General features: G+C 35.9%; 2 protein-coding genes across 2 annotated transcripts; both read left to right on the forward strand.

Annotated features, from left to right (window-relative positions):
- Positions 1–1,281: 1,281 nt before the first annotated feature.
- On the forward strand, positions 1,282–8,373 carry LOC107757992 (extracellular matrix protein 2-like). Its single transcript, XM_016575611.1, has 10 exons — positions 1,282–1,472; positions 2,149–2,280; positions 2,617–2,762; positions 3,270–3,807; positions 4,695–4,810; positions 5,476–5,608; positions 6,517–6,674; positions 6,763–6,902; positions 7,626–7,952; positions 8,023–8,373. Exons 1-10 carry the CDS (start codon positions 1,319–1,321, stop codon positions 8,198–8,200), a joined length of 2,022 nt encoding a protein of 673 aa, XP_016431097.1. The 5' UTR covers positions 1,282–1,318; the 3' UTR covers positions 8,201–8,373.
- Positions 8,374–10,106: 1,733 nt separating this feature from the next.
- Positions 10,107–16,753, forward strand: LOC107757994 (biglycan-like). Its single transcript, XM_016575612.1, has 8 exons — positions 10,107–10,216; positions 12,476–12,737; positions 14,867–14,979; positions 15,114–15,327; positions 15,701–15,811; positions 16,064–16,157; positions 16,341–16,479; positions 16,554–16,753. Exons 2-8 carry the CDS (start codon positions 12,494–12,496, stop codon positions 16,749–16,751), a joined length of 1,113 nt encoding a protein of 370 aa, XP_016431098.1. The 5' UTR covers positions 10,107–10,216; positions 12,476–12,493; the 3' UTR covers positions 16,752–16,753.
- Positions 16,754–21,656: the final 4,903 nt, after the last annotated feature.

Genomic DNA, 21,656 nt, shown 5'->3' on the forward strand with positions numbered 1-21,656 from the left:
ATTTCAGATAAATGCTGTTCGTTTGAACTTTCTATTCATCAAAGAATCATTTTCAGTTTTTTTTTTAAATATTAAGCAGCACAACTGTTCTCAACATTGATAATAAGATGAAATCTTTATTGAGAACCAAATCAGCATATTAGAATGATTTCTGAAGGAAATCTGCAATAAATTATATTTTAAAATATATTAAAAATAGAAAACCGATATTTCAGAATATTAACGTTTTTATGAACTTTTGAATGGTACTGTAGATTTATTTTATTGCATATGAACATGGTTATTTACTCAAGCAGTTTAGTATAGTCTAAGTTTTTGTGTGTTACTATTTTTGTAAACGATTACACTTGTGATTTTTGCCTAGCTGGACAGACCCAAACCATATTCAGGGATCCAGAATATTAAGACCTGAGGGTTGACTCTTGTGACTCAAGTAAGCAACCACATAGTGACATCCTGGCAACCCCATTAGCCTAGAATAATGGCAGAACATTGATTGTAAAAATGTTCTCCATTAAGATAATTTCAGTTTCTTATTTATGTCTATAATTATACTACTCAGAAAGAAAGTGGCATAATTCTCTGTAATGTTATTTAATGAAGTGGTTGTCATAGCAACAGTGCTCCTATGCAGTGAAATGGCCACACTGGACAGAAAGGGGCTGCATGGTCAAGCAAGGTTGCAAAAGGCAATGGAACTTGAAGAATTTCTCAGGACTGTGGTGCCGTTGGCCCTTGGACAAACAAAGCTACCTTTCATATCAACAGGCTCCCTACAGACCAATGTTTTCTCTGCTCTTCCATCAAACTTGCACTAGCAGTGAAGCACAAACAATAATGAGCGTTTTAAGAGAGACTTCAAGCTATGTTTTATTCATCAACACATAAATCTGAAATCCCACACACCAGAAGTGCATCCGTTGACGTCAGAACATTAAATCGTGTCAAAGATAAGATTTTATTTTCCCTTGAGGATGCTCTAATAGTTTGTTTGGCTCTCGGGACTGTTGGGCGTTCGTTGAGAGGGAAAGGAGAGGCGGTTGGTCTTCAGGCCAAGTGAACGAGGCGTTTTGTTGAAACTGTTTTGATTTTATTTTTTCCCTCTCACTCCCCTGCTTCCGTTCCATTCCTTCCTCCTCACTCTCTGCTCTCACCTTTGCATTTATTTTTATTTTTTCCTCGGAGGGACGGGTGATGGGTTGAACATGATTTCCAGAGGCAGAATATAACTGGCCTTTCAGAAGGTGCAGCCCTCAGAGTCATTGAGACAGCTGTCTCTAGCAGATCATACCTGAGCTGACTCCAGCGTACATTAACAATGTACAAGCCTTTAGCTTTGTGTCTGTGTCTGTGTTTAGCGCTTTTAGCGGCTGAAGGAAAACGAGAAAAGGGAAGAAGAGAGAGACAGAGGAACTCCAGACGATTCTTATCTGCTGAAGATGCACCTGAGTATGATAACCCATTCCTTCCAGGTGAGTAATAGCATTTTATTTAAGCCAAAAAATAAGACAAGATAATAAGAGAAGAAGATACCGTTTTCTAATATTGTGATTTTATATTTATATTTATTGTGCAATTGTCAAAAAGTGGTTATTTAAGCAACAAAAAAAAAGGACATTTTAAAAGTATGTGTGTGTGTATAATTATTATTAAATATTCATTGTGCAGTTTTATTAATTTAGAAAAATAAGTGGTTACACTGAATTATGATGAGCTAAGATGAAAGGTCTATACAATATTTGGATAATAAAAATATTTGGACAAAAGTCTTACTTAAAAAATGTATGAATGTCAGTGCATTATATAACAAAACATTAAACTAAGTGGCATTTATTTGACAGAACACAAATACATTTCAAGCAAAACAATTTACAGAATTTGTTTTGTTGCTACGACACCATTGTTAACTTAAAGGAAACTGACATCATGCACTAATAATAAATTATATTTTTTTATTTAATTTTATATTATTTTGTTATTTAAAGTTAAATGTTATTATTATATTATATTATATTATATTATATTATATTATATTATATTATAATGCATTGTCATTCTTGCGTTTTAAATGTGGATTAAGTGTCAAATTACTTGTTGGAGCCACTGTGTGCAGAATTCAGAAATTTTGTGTGTTTGGATACATGCCAGGTCATAGCAGTCAGTGCTTGGTGAATGGGATTTCTCTGTTTGAGGGGGCTGTCTGGTCTCCGGAGCCTTGCAGTGTGTGCCAGTGTAAACATGGAGCAGTGAGCTGCCGAACCATCCCCTGCCCAGCCAGAGGTTTGGGAACCATCATCTCTCTATCTCCCAGCAGGATTCTTTGATTAATAGAATTATTTGAATTAGAAATATTTGAAATATAAATATTTGTATTTGAAAACTTTTGAACAGTAGGCCTCTATTCTACCTTCTTTTTTTTGGGAGGGGAGGTACATTCAAATAGTAATTGGATTAGCAATTTGTAGTAAGAGCTAAAGAGAACGGTGGGCATCCCTGTGGTGATACAGGCTGGAAATTGGCTTTTAGTGTGGTGCAATGCAGTGCTGGGAAAGGTGCCATAAGGGAGTGGGATGCTTGGTGGTGGTACTGATTTTCTGTTTGCCACACCATGTATAGCTTCACCCACCTTGAACTCTGTGGCCAGTAAGTCCAGTCCAATATCTGTGGGGAAAACAAGCTCGAAAAACAGACCATCTGTGGGGACGGAGGTCCTGGAGGTGAAACCAAAGAAGAACAAGATGGTGGTCACCCCAGCAAAAGAAGTATGTAGATGTGCATGAGAAAATGTAGTATGCTTCATATACTTCATACTGATTTTTTCCCCTCATTAGTGTACTTATTTACCTTTAGATATGTATTTGATGGTTTTAACTGGTTTAGGGTGGTCTGTCTGCTCTTTTTAGGCTATGCTGGTGCTAAGCTGGTTTACCTGGTCGGCCTATCGGTCTTCCATTGTTGCCAGATGAAAAGTATACTTTTGCCAGATCAAAAGTAACCATTTTGGTTCCTCAGATAACCTTTCAGTGCACCGTTCTTAAAAGAACCATTTTTTCTCAGTGTGAAGAACTTTATAGTTTAAAGAACCTTTTGTGCAATGGAAAGATTCTATGGATGTTAACAATTCCTCATGGAACCATCAATGCCAATAAATAACCTTTATTTTAAGAGTATTAAACCAGACCAGCTAAGAATAGCAAACCACTTTAGGCTAGTTTTAGGCAGATTTGACCTCTTTTAATTGTTCTTAAACATTTGCGTTGTCTATTCAGCCACCCTCAAATGTCCCTAAGAAGCAAGTGAAGACAAACCAGGAGGTGATTGTGAGTCTGGATCCTAGTAAACTGCCTAAGACCCCTGTAATATCCACAGGACCTCAGTATATGAGACCAGTCCATTTTGATACTGATGACCACGATGATGATGACTATCTAGAGGACGAGAGTGACAGTGATGATGATGACGATGATAACCGCAGCATTCCGGTGTTCAGATCTGCTCTTCGCCCTGTAGCAATCGAAAGACGAGTAATGCCGCCCACACTCAAACCAGCCATACCACGAGCAGAACCGGCCTTTGCTCTTCCTACAAGAAAATCTGTGATACTGCCCACTGCAAGGCCACTGCCAGCCCCCAGTGGGCGATCGGTGGATAGAGGTATTGGCCATCCAATCGTCCGCACCTCTGTTCATATGGAGTCTCTCCCAGCAGGCTGTCTGCTTTCAGATTCTCTTATAGCTTGTGGAAACACTTACCTTACCCAAATGCCCATCATCAAAGATGCAGGGGTCAGGAGTCTCTTTCTTGCAGGTGAGGTGAGCGCAGTTCACCTTGCTCATGAAGACAGATAATTATCTACGTGTATTATAAGATAATACATGTAGATATATTTTTGTCTTAGAGAATATACCTTGAATTAAGTGTATTTTCTTACCTCATTGACATATTGTTTTTTCTTCATTTAGGCTAAACCTAATTCCTTATATACTATATATACACTACCATTCTGAAGTTGTGTGTGTGTGTGTGTTTTAAAAGAAATAAATTCTCCAAAAATGCATTAAATTGATCAAAAGTGATAATAATTATTTTTTACATTATTACAAAAAATTATACTTCTTTTGAAGTCTCTCTTCATCAAAAAATAGAAAATAGTTATTATTAATTGTAAAAAATATTTAACAATGTTTAGATTTTTACTGAATTTTTGATCAAATAAATGCAGCCTTGGTTAGCATGAAAGCCTTTATTCAAAAACTTAAAAAATCTTACCGAACCCAGGAGTTGCAAAGTTTGGGTTCAGTAAGATTTTAAAAGTTTTTGAATATATATTTAAAGAAAATATTTGTCATATTGTGAGATATGAAGTTGTGACAAACAAAAATTGTATACATGTACAAATTGTGACGTAAAAAGTCAAAATTATGAGATGGAAACTACTTTTTTTAATTTTGTTAAATTAAGAGGGGGTTTAGAGTCTGGCAATAGGGGTCTGTGTTATTAGAGTTTGACAGATGTTCTTGCATGTTTTTACTGAGTTCTAACATAATCTGGCAGTGTCCTATTGTTTGTCCATCGGATGATTTTCTGTATGTGGCACTGCAAGAGCTGGCACTGAAATGAGAGAAGTGTAAACAGAGCATACCGTCATCCAGAAAGAGGTGAAAAATGACTCTTGTCTTCCTGGAATTTTGCAGATAACAAAATCAGCAAGATCCCATCGCATGCTATAGCAGGTCTTCCCAACCTGGAGTGGCTCGACCTCAGCAAGAACAAGCTGGATGATTTCTCTTTGGGACCAAATGTGTTTCGGGTGAGATGCAGTCAAAGAAACTTTATTGTATTAGCAAGTGTACTGACACATAACTCATTCTGTTTGTTTTCATATTCCATTTGTGATCACATAACAATGGTCGTGATATTTCTTTGGACTCTTTCTTTGAATAGTGGTCAGATTAATGTAGATCTGCAAAAATGGAGACTGCTTTGTGATCTGTTATCTGTTACAATGGTGAGTTATCAGGCCTTATGGTGTGGCACAGTGCAAGCTTGATATTTAGCAAGTAGCTGACGTGTTTTCGCAAGATGCCAGGTCTGACATCACCGAGACAATTCTCACCAGGATGCTGCAGTGAACATGGGAATTTTCAGTCAATAGATATTACCCCCTAAAAATAAACACAATAATTTTTCTCACCTGTGTGTCATATCTACTGGGCGCCAAGCACAGGTTTTACAGGTGACATATATATATATATATATATATGACAGAGCAGAATAGGGTTTTTTTCACATGTTCACTGTACTTCTGTGTTTACCTGTGCTCGGTAGCATGATGGGTAAATGTCTGTTCCTCATGCCAGATGAACTTTGAATATCTGTGTTGTGTAACTTCTGCTTCTGTGACTTGCAGCAAGCTTTGAAATATTTCCAGTCTGGCTTTGACAGTGTAATGAGTTTCTTCTCGGCCCGTTGCAGAACTTGATGAGGCTCAGGAGGTTGAACCTTGATGGAAACAACTTCACTAAAGTGCCGGCTCTCCCTCCCTCACTGGTGGAGCTGAAGATCAACGATAATAAACTCAGTGGTCTCACTCCCCACAGCTTTCAGGGTAAACACAAAACCACAGTGTCCGTATGAACTCACTATTCAACACTCAAGTCTGGTAGAAAAAAAAACAAAAATCTGTTTTTCATGTTAGGGGTTAATCTGGGCATTTTAAAATTACTTTTGTCTACTTGCCAGTCAGTTCATGCTTAATCCAGTGATTTATGGTACGCTAACTATAGCCCATAGGAAAGAAAAATCACAAAAGAAACCTTTTTAATGTTTCTTCTAGACAGAAATTAGTTTAAATGGAGAGCAAATTCCTAAGAAAATGACCCCAGTCATCTCAAAATGTGCTCAGATTTACCAAGGTACTAAAATCCGAAATCAATAGTCAAGAGATTTCTGAACTCAAATATTTCTCATGAACAGTTGTCTCTTTTATTTATTCAGAAGTTTGGGGTTAGCGAGATTTTAAATTTTTTTTTTCCGAAAAGAATTAAGGATGCATTAAACTGATCAAAAATGAGAGAAAAGACATTTCTATTGCAGATAAATGCTTTTTTTTTTTCATTAAATAATCCAGTTTCCTCAAAAAATATTTAGAAGAAATGTTTCTTGAGCACCAAATCAGCATATAATAATGATTTCTGAAGGATCATCTAATACTGAAGACTGGAGTAATGGCTTTGCCATCACAGGAATAAATTACATTTTTAAATATATCAAAATAGACATTTATTTAGACAGTTATATATTAAATAAACAGTTATTTTCAATTCTAATAATATTTCACAATATTACGTTTTGTACTGTATTTTTTAAAATATTTAAAAATCTTACTGACCCCAAACTTTTGAAGTTTAAATGAAACATAACTGGGACTTCTATTAAGCTTCCAAATACTGGCAAATACTGACAAACTAAGAATAAATGCCATATTTGGGTAATTTAATGTTATGTTTGCCTCAGGTTTGTCCCAGCTGCTGACACTGGAGTTAGAGGATAATTATTTCCACGATGGAAACGTCTCTCCTCTGGCCTTCAAGCCTCTGAGAAGGCTGATTTACCTAAGACTGGATGACAACAAGTTCAGGGCTATTCCCTCTGGTCTGCCTATTTCAGTACAGGTCAGTTACATTTTGTGTCTCAAAAGGCCAAAATGTAGTTATGTAGTGCAGTATATAATGGAATGTTGTTGATTTGTAATGTCTTCAGGAGCTGCACCTTTCTGACAACAAGATAGAGGTGGTCCATTCAGGGCTGCTCAACAAGACCACAAACCTGAGAGTCCTGAACCTCAGCCATAACCGAATCCGAGAGGACCGCATTCATCCAAGAGCATGGATACACTTGCTGTGAGTTCAGATCACAGTTCTCTGCCTCTATCGCTGCTGTAATGTGCCATCTTGTGGACAATTACTGTATTTTATATGGTGAATAAAGAGTCGGAGCAGTTGTATAAAAACTAATAATTGAAAACTAAAAATTTCAATCAATGTGCATTCATACTTTATGATGCTTCAAAGACATTCAAATAATCATTATTGATGTACAGAGTCATGTGATGTAATTGTACATTATAATTTTATTTTATACAGTTTGGATTTGATCAAAAATACATTAAAAATATTGTGAAATTTTGCTATTTAAAATAACTTTTTATTTATTTTAAAATGTAATTTATTCCTTTATTGTCTTCTGTTCAATGTCATGCATCCTTGCTGAATTGACTTATTAATTTCTTAAAATAATATTACTGACTGGCTCCAAACCTTTGAATGGTAGTTTGGGAGGCACAAAAGATATATATTATCATTTCAAAAATCAGTTGCCAAAAATGGACACCCTGTTAGACAACTGCTCTAAACTTTTACTAATAACTATTAGTGTCACTGTGAACAAAAAGTACATGAACTTTTGGAAATGTATTTGACATAATATAACATGTAGTTACATAATAATATAAAATGAATATAATAGCATAATAGTAACATAATAGTATAAAATTAATTATTTAGTATATAATAAAGTATTTTAAAACTATCTTGAAGCATCTTCAAAAATGCCTTTATCCACAGAAAACTGGAGTATTTGGACCTTTCCCACAATAAGCTGGTTCACGTTCCCTCTTTCCTGCCGGTTGGTCTTCGGCAACTCATCTTGCATCACAACCAAATTGAGCGCATCCCTGGCTATGTGTTCGGCCACCTGCAACCTGGTCTGGAGTCCCTGCAGCTGTCTTACAACCGTCTGCGTGAAGACGGGATAAATGAAGTGTCCTTTCTGGGCCTGTACAACTCACTGGCTGAACTGCTGTTGGACCATAACCAGCTCAGATCAATCCCACGAGGCATCCTACAGTTAAAGAACCTGCAGCACCTGAGACTGAACCACAACTACGTCAGGTTAGTGAATCTGTCTGTCTGTCTGTCTGTCTGTCTGTCTGTCTGTTTTAACCTGATCTTCTCCCAATAGCTACATCACTATGAACTCTTTGTGTGACACTACGGCCCGTGAGGACTCCCTGCTGGTGTCTGTTCACCTGGAGTACAACCTGATCGACCGCCGCCTCATTCCGCCAACAGCCTTCTCCTGCATCAAAACCTACCAGAGCGTCCTTCTGCGGCCCCAGAGATACCAAGAGCACCAATGAAAGCGTTTTTGGGGGCTGTAGTTTACAATGCATCTCAGTCCAAGGCATAATTCAGAGTTTTAAGTGAAATGAAGATAAAGATGCAGCACCCCTTTCACACAAGAGGCCTTTCATTTTGTGTAAGTTGTGTTTTAGTTGCGTTCTGACCGTCTCTTCTCTGTCTCATTGAGGTAATGCCTTTTTTTCAGCTTTACTACAACTAAAAACTACTGCAGACATTTGCTGTTTGATGTTAGTATTGGCTGTGTTTATGCTTTAACAGATTTGCAGGGTGCTAAATGTCCATCTTTCCTGTTGGCATCATATTTTTGTGTATGTCTGTTGTTGTTGTTTGTTATCATATCTAATATCTATCTTGGTTTGCTTTATACGTGTATGTCCGCAATTTACAATCTCTTATAAAGCAAACTTGTTTGTGCAAGGATTTCTTTCTTTTGTTTCAAAGTATATGCAAAGGGTTTTTAATATATCAGCTTTATACATTATTTATTTCTTGATTAAACTGCAATGCATCACATATTTTTATTTTAATACCATTTTAACAATTTTAAGTAGCAAAGGTTTTGAATTTTATATTCAGTTTTGTGATACTGTGTGTTGTCTGTGCTTTTGTATTCTCTCTGCCACAAACTACAATAAAGTTTAGAGGTGACAATTCATCTGGAGTCAAAAAGACTTGTTTTTCTTCTTCTTTTTATCATTAATATTATAAGCACATGTCTGATGGAAATGATGCATTGGTGTCCCGATGTATTTGTTCAAGGAGTTGATTATTCAGCGTTTGTTCTGGGCTCCATGCATCTGATTCTCTCATTGACCCACTAGGGGTCGTCAGTAGACATAAATTCTAAAATAATTTAAAATGAATTGTGTGAAATAATTATATATATATGCATGCATACTGTGTATGTGTTTACATTCAATGCTGAGCTCTCACTTTGTTTTTTTGTTTTGTTTTTTACAACCAAGGCAAACAAACTAACTGAACTAGCAGGTCAGTTTCTGTCTTGCTAGTCTGCTAGTTTGATATTGCTTTGTTCTAGCAGATGCAGACAGCACAGAGCATCACCCAGTGCTGAGTTGCACGTTCATTATTCTGTATTATGACACTGTAGACTAGCACACTGGGCTGTGGCACTCTCTGGTTGCTCTATTTCTGTCCGGAGGAACTCTCTTAAAGTGGTAACTCACTGCCATAAGTTTTTCTTTTTCTACTTCACAGCAGGCCTCTGTCCCGGATTTATTTTCTTTGGGCCGTTCCTTCATTGATTCTCCGTTGATGTATATATTTCTGTGACTGCTCTTCATTTCCAGGGCGTGGACCATGTCCTAAACCATGAAGAAAAACTTCCTTATATTAAAAGAGCATATCTCTGAGTAACATCAATCTTAGTGGGAAAATCTGGAAGTCTGTGGTAACATGTATTCATTGAGGGTCATAGCATGTCATACAGACACTTCCATGTAAATATATTGCACATATCTATCTATCTATCTATCTATCATCATCTGCCTGTCTGTCTGTCTGTCTCTCTCTCTCTCTCTCTATCGCTAGCTAGCTATCTCTGTCTGTCTCTCTCTCTATCGTTAGCTAGCTAGCTATCTCTGTCTGTCTGTCCCATTTCACAAATAAATGCAAATACATAAAAGTTTGGATATGGATGGATACTTCATGTTTCATTGCTAATATGTATCCTGGATGTTCAATAAAGGGAGATTTTAAACTTAAATGTCTTAAAAAGTATAACAATAACTGTTAACTATAGTAATTTGGTGGGATTACTGGCCCACACACTCACACTGTCTAACTCTCTCTCTCTCTCTCTCTCTTCTCTTCACCCAAAAAGAAAGAGAAAAACAGTGGGAGGGAAAGACAACTGAAGTGGGAATGTCTGAAATGCTGGCAGCCAAGGACCTAACAGACCGTCATTCAAAACAATGATCAAACTATAAATCTGTTTGCCATCACAAACCTTGAAAAGAAGAAATTGTCTACAAATACATCTCACACATCAGGTAAGATGCTCTTATTTATCTTTCTGAGTTTTGTGCACATGATGGGTTTCCATGGTAACATCTGTTTCCGTCGCGACCGATTCAATTCTTTGAAAAGCTTACAAAGCTTATTTCAGCTCATTAAAAAAGACCCCTACTTAAGTTAGTTTTAAAATCCTTGAGAAATGTTGTTCTAGTGTTGTGCGTCACTCAGTCATCCACGTCACCTCTGTAATCTTGACAACATTCAGTAATGTAGTCTTTAATTATTATTAATTATATGAGATGTAAATCAGCTTTGCTTGACCATTTGGCATCATTTGGATATTATACATCTTTAAAGAAAAATCGAGATATCTTAACCTTATTTTTTAAAAGAAAAAAAAAAGACCCATCTACATCAAGCTCATAAGTAGACAAGTGGGTGCAAACTGTTTTAGACCGAGGCAAAGACTTTTAAGAGCTGAAAAATCGTTTCATTCATTAGTACTCTTATTGTAATATTAGTAGAATTGTTCTGACCGTGATAAAATCAGGCTGTGCATGTCATCATTTTGTGTGCTTTTAAATTAGGTCTGTCAGTTTATTACATAACATTATTGTCATATTTTAAGAGGATATGATTTTGGTACATTCGGTGCCTTTATTTCGGTGCATGAATCAGGGTGGCTCTCCAAAAACAATCTGTTAAACTTGCCAGTAATGTGGTTCTTCTACCATTCTGTGGTAAAGGGTGTGGGAGTGAATTTAAAGGGAGAGAAAGAGCTCAGAGGCAGTTTAAAACCACACGCACAACACGTGGCACACACAAAAAAAGAACTAGTTACTGCAGATCTGGATGGTCACAGAATCTAATAAATGTGGATCAGTGGGTCTGCACATAAATTATCTATTTGAGTATATTTAGTATATTAGATCTATTTTAGTAGCATTTATACAATTATAGTATTTATTCATATTTTGAATTGGCTTTTAACATTATATTTTCCGTTTTCATATAGTTTTAGCAATTTGATGCACATTTTTCATTTGTATTATTTTTAAAATCTTAAGAATTACATTTATTTTTATTTCAGCTTTAGTTTTAGTAATTTTAGTACATCAGCTTAATCTTATTTTATTTCAGTTAGTTGTCAAGGCAACATTTCTATTTTTTTATATTTATGTTTTATTTCAGATTAATTTCAATTACTGAAAATATATATACTAGATCTATACTGAACTGCATGGACAATAACAACACTGGATCTAAATAGTCTTAATCGAGGAATCTCATGTGGGGAAAAAAATCACACATGAATATCTCAGTTGTTTCTCACAGACAACAGTGAGATGAAAATGAGAACAAATGGAGATTTGCTTGCTTTTCAAAAATACACTAAAAATTTTCATGTCTCTCCTCAAAAAAATTTGCACTTACTGTACTTAGATTTACCAAAATGCCAAAATCTGAAATACCAAATTTGAACTTTGATATTTCTCACTAAATTATCTGAGCTATGTAATCCACATATTTTATAGCTTTATACTCTTATTGTGTCAACAATTTTCTCATTTGTCTCCATTTTTATACCTCCTAAAGAATTTTAGACTAAACATCTGAGACTGTTGATACTTAAAATGAAACACAATCCCCTAAACTATGAAAGAGCCATTAAATTTTCCTCTAGGATGGAATCATGGAACTGCTTTTAGTTATTATTAGTGAGTCAAGTCACATCTATAATTTATTTACATTAATTATGTACATTTGTCACATGTTTCTTCTGCAGAAGAAAATGATCAAATGCACCAAAAGGGCAATAATGGCTAGATATTTTTTCTAGTCTTCATCTCCTACTGACGTTGCATCAGTGTGGTTTCAGCTGTAATTCAGATGGACAAAGGACACAAAAATACATTTAGATGATGTTACACCCGTTCTGGGAGCAAAAAAAAAAACTGTGACTGTAAATATAGCATGAAGACAGGTTACAAAAATACACATTTGCACACGTTGATGCATCTGACCCAAACAAGTCTTTCCCTGTCTCAGGTTTTAGTTTTAGTTACAATAAGATATTTTCCCTATTGTCGATGTGGAGAGCAGATTGGTTTATTGTGCCTGTCAGTGAGGCGGTTGCATATTCAAAGCTTAATGAGACCACAGAATAATGGATTTTTACCAGAATCAGCTTTTGGATGCAAAGTAGCATTTATGGTTTTTGTAAAAGCCTGGAAAACGATTGTACTGCCATATTTTGAAGGCTTACTTCCTCTGTGTTTCTCTCTTTTTCACAGATTAAAACCGTAGCAGCCATGTTGTCGGTCTATGTGGCTTTTCTGTTTCTCTGCACTGCCCACCTGCCACTTGACTCCTCCGCCCTTCCCTTTGAGCAGAAAGGATTCTGGGACTTTGGCAAGGACATTGATGTGAAAGAGCTGATGATGATGATGAAGGATCAAGAAGAAGGGTCAGCTGTGAATCCATACCAGCCGGAACATCCTACATGTCCATTTGGCTGTCGGTGCGACCGCAGAGTCGTACAGTGCTCGGATTTAGGTGGGCTTAAGATGATATGTGTTTGCAAAAGTGTCTTGGTATAGACAGACAAGATAATAACTATTTAGTCTAAGAGGTTTGGCTTCTAGACCCAAATTTTATATTGGACAACACAGTGCCAAAATTGTTTACTGCACAAATGTAAAAAATGTCCTTAAAACCAAATTTTGAAAAATATAATTAGCATAGCCCTAAAAATATGAAAAAAAATATTAATATGGCATGCACAGGATGAATATAAAAACTGAAAATACTATTGGCTGTCTGAAAGCTTTTTTCTAAATATACACTCTAAAAAATGCTGGGTTGTTTCAACCCAACTTTGGGTCAAATATGGATTAACCCAACTATTGGGTTACATTTTTTTAATTACATTTTTAACCCATAAGTTGGGTTAGTCCATATTTGACCCAAAGTTGGGTTGAAATAACCCAGCATTTTTTAGAGTGTAGTATAGCAATTTATTTCTTTTATTTTTATTTTATAGCTATTTATTTTCATTTAATTTTTATTATTTCATACAATTTTTCATTATCAGAACAAACTTGTGAACCGTTTTTGGGCTGCAACTCACCATTTGGTAACCACTGGTGTAAAGAGTGAAGTTACACTGGTTTGTGATTAGGATGGTTTGAGTTACAGGATATCCCCTTTATATCACCCATCTTATCCCAAAATTACTATTCTGTGACATCAAGCAAAGATGAAAGACCTATCTTATCATTTTTTCCCATGAGATTTTAAAAATGTGATATGAATGAATGTGGTATGAAACACAATGATTTGAATATGAGTTATGAGGTATATATATAAAACTAGATCAAATATAAATCAAAGTTGTGGCTGAAAGTATAGGGAAAGTGAACAGGAAATTTTGGCTGAAAGCTAAACAGAAATGTCAGGTTTTAACATCCACATCAAAGGCCTGAATGAGATCAGGATCAAATTTAGCTTGAGAACGGATACCAATTCAGACGCACCGCTAATCTGGCCCATCCACATCAGACAGCACATGTGGTGTGTGGTCAGTCACCTGAGAAGACAGACATTCTGGTTATTCTACTCGGTACAGCAAACGTGCCATAAACTATGATGTCGGTCACCAGGAATGATGAACTTCAAAGCAAACGGACAATTTCTGTAGATGCCAGGTACCACCCAAGCACAGCTGCCCTCTTTCCTATCTCTCTTTTATAAAGTTCATAAAATCCTAAACTATTCTCCTCTTTTTTCTCTTTTTCCACGTTGTAATGTGCTACGTGGAGCCATGGTCATCTGGCTCCATCTTAATTATATGGGAAGCTTAGAGGGGAATGCTAGCACACAACAACAGAGCAAAGCAAACACAGAGTCTCGAAGCCCAGAGAATTACCAAACATTTCCGAAATTATAGCCCGCTGAAAAGTTTACATGTGAACTCAAAGACGCGGATGGTAAATCCTGAAGAAACTGTTTCTTAAATGAACTGCTTTCCTACTGTCTAAAGACATCATAATTCTATAAACCAAGTGGCATCTAAGGGGGCGGGGCGACGAATATAGCGTCTATTATTATGGCTCTATGAAATACTTGATTTTGATTGGCCAGTTCTGTCAAGCAGCAGATAGATATTTCCTCATATATGCTATCATCCATCCATGGCAATGCTGTTGGCTGCCATTTATAGCTTTTGAATTAAGCATGTGCCTGTATGCCATTTTACTTTCATAATGTGACATAATGTGAATTTTGAACAAGAAAATACTTAGGGGAGGACGTTTTCATTTTATTCATCAGCAATTCATTGGATTATGAAATGTGGGCGTTGCATACCAGAAGGGAGACAGGTGCTGGAGGAGCGAGGCAGAAAAATAAGAGGGTTTGGTGATGTCTGCTGAAAAGGAAAAATTATGAAGACGAACTTTTATTTCTTTGGAATTACACGCACCAATAAATCACACAATACAAGACCATAAAGTGTATTAAAGTAAATGGAGTCATTTTGATTTCATGTTGAGTTTCCATTACCCTGAAAAAAATGAATTACCATTGAAGCCTAAACAACATTTGATCCACAATATTGATTTTTTTCATATCTCATTTCTAGCAATGTATCTGTTCTTGTTTGTTTATGCATTATTCCCCAACAGGTTTAGGTTACGTGCCGTATGATATTCCTAAAGACACACTGCTGTTGGACCTGCAGAGCAACAGGATCACAGAGATCAGGGAGGGAGATTTTAAAGGAATGACCAATCTCTATGTGAGACCTAACATATCTTCATTTCATAATTTGCATCATAATCACATTTGCTTTCTTTTTGTGAATTCATTTAGAAATGCAATATTGTGCTTAATGTTAATAAAAGTTCCCTCATCGTCCCTGTCCTGTTTCAGGCCCTGGTGTTAAGATATAACCAGATCTCCAAAGTTCATCCCAAGGCATTCCTCCCTTTGAAGCGTTTGCAGAAGTTATACATCTCGCACAACCTTCTGACTTCCATCCCCAAAAACCTGCCTCCATCCCTTGTGGAGCTGCGTATCCATGACAATCATATCAAGAAGGTGCAGGCATATAGCTTCTCGGGCCTCCACAACATGCATGTCATTGGTAAGACTATGTGTTTGTCTGTGCGTTTGATTAATGATGTCCAACAGACCTTAGTCAGGTTAGATGCCATATTGAATTTAACGCAGATCACAATGCTTTCAAAACTGTTTTACGGTGTTTTTGTCTACCGAAAGTGTTTTTTTTTTGTCAGCTGAACATTAGTACAATCCATTGAACACAATATGTGCTTCTATCCCTCACAGCCTCATTTTCATTCCTGTCACAAATTAAATACGGCACTACCCTGACTAAGGTCTGTGGTTGCTCACTGAGGTTATAATCCTGTAAAGTTGCTTTCTTCACTGATAAAATACGCTATATAAATAAAAACTAAAGACTTGATCTGTGCCTCAAACACTGGTTGATATTGCAGAAATGGGTCGTAATCCACTCCAGAACAGTGGTTTCGAACCTGGAGCATTTATCGGCCTTAAACTTAACTACTTGCGCATTTCTGAAGCCAAACTCACCGGAATTCCCAAAGGTAATGATAATGATGGTTAAAACTGAATATAAATTTAATTCATTGACTTAACTAACTGCCATTCTCTTTGGCATTTTTTCATACTTTTAATTAGTAAATGGGTTCATAAGAATCCTGTATTGTATATACAAAATAGTGGTGTACTTGTTTTACAGAATACAAAATTATTTTCTACATGGAATGTGTCCCATTCTTTTCTAAACACAATGCAACTTATTCTGTTCCATATGGAATGTGTCTCATTCTTATCAGACCTTCCCAGTAGTCTTCATGAGCTTCATTTGGACAATAATCAGATTCAGGCCATTGAGTTTGTGGATCTCAGCCAGTACGCCCAGCTGCAGAGGTAAACCCTACACATTCCTACTTATTTGGTGTGATTAATATATGTAAACAGTTTGCATTTGTTTCTACTGTTACATAAAATGAAACATTTCCCTTAAGTTGAACTTTTTACATGGACTTTTATGACATAAAATTTGCTTCGGGTGTCCTCTAGTGGCTAAACCCCCTCTCTTTCTGTGTTTAGGTTGGGACTTGGCAGTAACCAGATTCGCCACATTGAGCACGGTGCTTTATCTTACCTCACCGACCTGAGAGAGCTGCACCTTGACAACAACCGTCTGTCCAGTGTGCCCAGTGGACTGCCTCATTTGAAGTATCTGCAGGTGTGTTTGTGTACATGATTCTACTGATTCTAGTTCATTTATATTATATAAACTAAACCACACTCTCCTTACAGGTTGTCTACCTCCATTCAAACAACATCACTAATGTTGGAGTTGATGACTTCTGCCCTACGGGGTTTGGGATGAAGAGGGTGTTCTACAATGGCATCAGTCTCTTTGACAACCCAATCAGGTATTGGGAGGTGCAGCCCGCTACATTCCGCTGTGTCAGTGACCAAATGGCTGTACAGTTTGGCAACCACAAGAAATAAAAGATGCATAAAACCAACCCAGGAGGAGAACAAGAGGAAAACGGCCACAATTTGTGTAAATGAAGATATCTGAGTGAAGAAGATGAATAAACATTTTAATGGAGGCATAATTCGGAAGAAACGTGGACTCCATTTAAACCGAAGTCAAACCAGTCTATTTAAAACTGAATATTGATGTGTTTAATTCCCTGCTGACTTTAATGAATATATAGGCTACTCCACAAAAATGCCTTTCTGTTTAATTTAGTTGACATGCAGCATTGATGATTCCTTAATTAACTCTCTGAGATGTCTATCGACAGCTTCATTTGCTTAGTTTTCATGGGTTGCATCTTTAAATAATTAGATAAAGTCACAGTTTGCCACTCTGGACAGCTGATTGTCATGCATTCATCATGGTAATACTGTAATAAAGAGGATTGTGTTGTGGATGTTTATCATGCCATCACAAGACATCCAACTTTAAAGGTGACACACGCTTATTTATTTCTAACTTTAAGTCAAGATCCTAAGTGCATTCAGTGGAATTAATAATGACCCTGCAGAGGTGGCAGGAGATTTGAAGGTGGAGTAGCTAACACTGCAAGGACAATGTCTTCACAAACAAGTCCTTCTGCTGGTTGCGTGACGCCGTGACCACGCCTACAAGGATTGGCAGAGTAATTTAAATCCTTTTTCCTCTTCCATAATTTAACCATTCCGGAGCAGAAGGTGGCGGTAATGCACCTATTTGCGTTGGTGCCAGCCGCCGTTAAAAACCAAGAAGAAGAAGAAGAAGAAGATAATTTAACCATGGTATTTGTAGTAAAACTGTGGTTATACAAATGGTAATCAATACGCCAAAAAAACAAAACATGGTTACTACACTTTTACTACAATAAAACCATAGTTAATTTTCGTAAGGGTGAGAATCATTATTTGTTAGAAAATCGGATATAAATATCGTACTTAAAGAATGCAGCCGTCATTTGTTGTCAAACTTGTTCTAAAACCTGCAACAGCTGTAAGCGGGCGGAATCTTCGATCTTGACAGACTGAAACTGTCACGCACAGGTGCAGGTTTTATCCACCGCGCAGTTCGGAGACTTGATCGAGTTCTCGTACCCCATTGGCTACTCACACTGGGGCGTGTACGACGGAGATGGATACGTCATTCACTTTGCTGTTGCCGGTAAGCACGGGAACGTTTACTTTAGTACTAATACTAATTCTATAAAGATATAATCATGCTATACTAAACAATAATATAGCCTACTATATGAGTGTATGATAGTCAGATTACACTGTGACAACTTGGGGCAACTTGGGACACACACACACACACACACACACACACACGGAGAGAGAGAGAGAGAGTTGGGTAGTAGATTCCAAAAATTAAGTACTAGTAATTAGATTAAAATACATTTTAAAATACTCGTAATCAGACAGTTTTTTTTATACATGAAAACATATTGTTCACACAATAGCAATAAATTATTCATAATTTATTGATTCTCCCTAATTCCTTTTTTCATATTTAAATGCTCCTTTCTAAAATAACCTACCACTTATATAGGCCTACATTCAGAACGTCTTACAGTTGTGTGGACATTCACACAAAGACCAGTCACTACACAGACAAATGAGAGAGGTCACACAGCATTTGGCCACTGGATTTACAAAAATAATTTTAATTTTAAGAAGTGTTTTCTCAACATTTCAACTTTGCATCAGCTACTGATGAACACATTCATTTTTGTTTGAATTATCACTCAGTAGGTTATTTAACCATGTATTACTATGTCTTTGGAAGGCTTTTTTCTTTCAAACACATTCAAATGCACAAATTCACGTTATTTCTTATTTACATGTAATGCAGGGATTCCCAAACTTTTTTTGTTAGCAGAATCTCTTTCACCTATTATATTTATTTGAAGACCGCCTGAGATTTTAAGGTAATAAGATACTTAAGTATTTGCATGTTCACAGTTCTGTGATGTTGGTTAATGGTTACATTACATGCAGGTGAACAAATGATTGAATTTTTTAAGTAAGTATTTTATTTTGATTGTTGTTATTTTAAAATTATTTATTTTCATTTTACATTTTTATGATTTAATTATTAGCTTTACATTAAAACTCGCGAACACCCTGCAGTTCCTTCACAAGCCGCAGTTTGGGAAACCTTGACGTAATGTAATGCTTAGTGCACTTCATTAATAACAATAATAACAAGAAATGTGATACATTTTCTTTTTCTTTACATTTTTATATCAATATGGTACAAGATTATCCCATTTAAGTCAATTTGATAAACGAGTTAGGCCAAAAGTAATCTAAAAGTAATCAAAAAGTAGTCTGATTATATTACCTAAAATGTGTAATGTAATGAATGAATTTACTAACTACATTTTTTGTCATTTAATTTGCAATCAGTTATATAATCTAGCCTATATATATATATAAACCTATACCCGCTTACACCTGCTTTTTTCAGCAGAAATGCTGTCAAAATGTACATTGAATGTTTAGTAAAGGTGTTCACATGTTTCTGACTGTCCTTTTCACATTTCTAACTAATATGGCTGATACCATTACTAACCACAGTTTATACAGTTACAAAGACACCATGAAATTGCTTGACAAGTGCAGATTTCTTTCCTGTGCTGATCCATTGTCTATTACAACAGAAAGTCTGGGAAATATCTAAGGGCTCATGCCTTTTTAAATAGCCAACACCCAGCAAACACAGAACATTCCCCTAATGTTAGCATATGGTTCCCGTTTAATTATTTTTTGGGATCCAAATAACAATGATCAAAGAACGTTCTCTGTAGCTTATTTGTTGTAACCAAAAACATGTGATTTGCTACTTATTAGTCAGCTGCAGGTGACTGTTTTCCCTGAATAATAGGCTATAAGTTTTAATAAGTATATCTGCTAAAGTGAATTTCCTGTGTAGAAAAAAAAGCCATTTTGATATTATTGAATTCAAATCAGCTACAACTGCAAAGAAAGAAATTAAACAGAATTATCAAGATTTCTCACAGGGTTTAAGATGAACCCATTTTATTGTTTAAAGGGGTCATATGATGCTGCTAAAAAGAACATTATTTTGTGTATTTGGTGTAACGCATTGAAAGCTCTCTCCTCCACATCACGAGTAGACACGCCCCTTATTGCTGATTGGCTACAAGTTTGTTTTGCTATTCGGCCCGAATCAGTTTTCTAAAGTGTTTTTGAAAAATCACATACCCTGCCTTTAAGTTTTTACATTAGTAACAATGACACTGTGGTTACCATGGTGATTTTTCATAGGTAAAGGGGCAATGCAGTGTTGTGTTTTTCATCATTAAAAAAAATAAATAAATATAATCTATACAAAGACCTATTCTCTTTTCTTGTACATTTATTCGTAACCGCCTAAAAAGCCTATTTACACATCACAAGAATTTATTGTTTAAGACGAAGCGTTTCCTACATTCCCCGGATGTTGCCCCACGCTTGCTCATGTCCCGGATGTACCTACATTTTAGTAGAGGAACAAAAAAATGGGCTTATTATCAAGCTTCACCAAACCGTTTAAATTATCCCCACACACGATTATTGTACATGTATGAGGACCAGACCGCCGTTTTGAGCAGAGTCCACGTCCATAGTCTCCGTGTCTGTAAAGTGATTCATGAAATTGAAGAGGTAAGACAGTTGTGTACATTCAGAGTTGCTACACGCTGTTGACGTTAGCAAGCCAACAGTCAGTTGCTAAGCGAAGTTTATATAAATAACAAATAACGTTTAAGTATCTTTAGGGATATAGAAACATTAGAGGGCATCACAACGAAATATTGACGACAAAATATATGTTTTCTTAAAAGATCACGGCGTTCTTCAGCCTCTTCTTGTGTATGCTAAGCATCAGGCTAACACATCTGTCCAGATAGATTTCAGAAGATTGTTGATGTCTAACTGCTTATTCATCAGTCTTTTCACTGGAGTTTCTAGTCTCAAAACTTGCATATGAAAAGAGCATATGTTAGTGTTTTTAAAGGCATGATATGGAAGTCAAATGATTGATGCATTCAGCTATTTTGATTTTCACTCTCTTAAACCTGTTAGATGTTAATTATTAAGCTAACCAGGTCAGTAACTTCACTGTTCCTCTGCCTAAATATTTTATCCACCGATATTTATTAGGTTTATTAGATCAAAACTGATCAAACAGGCGTAAATACAAGTTTTCTATAGTAGTTAAACTCAAATATGTTCTTAAATTGAAGCTGTATATGTAGATGTGATATCAAATATATAATTCTTATGATTTTAAAAGTAGATGAGTTCTCAGAATATCTAATCTGTATGTTTTATTTGTATTTGTTATATCAGAATATGTTTGATTTGATATTTAAATGTGATATCTAACTATATGATCTATATTATTTTAAATTTAGGTGTGATATCAGAATATAAATAAATGTCTGTTTTTAATATATATGTGTAATATCTGTAATATATTTTCTATGTGGTTTTGATACCCAAATTTATATATGGCAAATTGATATTAGAATATATAATCTTCATGTTTTTATATGTCAATGTGATGTGAAAACATGATCTGCATGGTTTTGGATGCTGAATGATTGAGCAATGGCAGCTTACATTAAGTCTAGAAACACAGTTGAGCAATAGATCTGTTTAAAAAACAGTGTAAAATTAACCCAGGTCATGTAGTAATTTGTCCTAGTCTGATTATCATCTCAAGATTCAAGATTTCAAGATTCAAGATTTTTTATTTGTCACATACATGGTTATATAGAGAATATATGACCAGCTGTGAAATGTAAGTCAGGTCCGCTTCATGGACAGTGCAATTATTAAAGAATACATTTACATTTACATTTACATTTAGTCATTTAGCAGATGCTT

The sequence above is a fragment of the Sinocyclocheilus rhinocerous genome, unplaced genomic scaffold (assembly GCF_001515625.1).
Source record: "Sinocyclocheilus rhinocerous isolate Xijiao unplaced genomic scaffold, SAMN03320098_v1.1 scaffold1314, whole genome shotgun sequence".
Taxonomy (NCBI): domain Eukaryota; kingdom Metazoa; phylum Chordata; class Actinopteri; order Cypriniformes; family Cyprinidae; genus Sinocyclocheilus; species Sinocyclocheilus rhinocerous.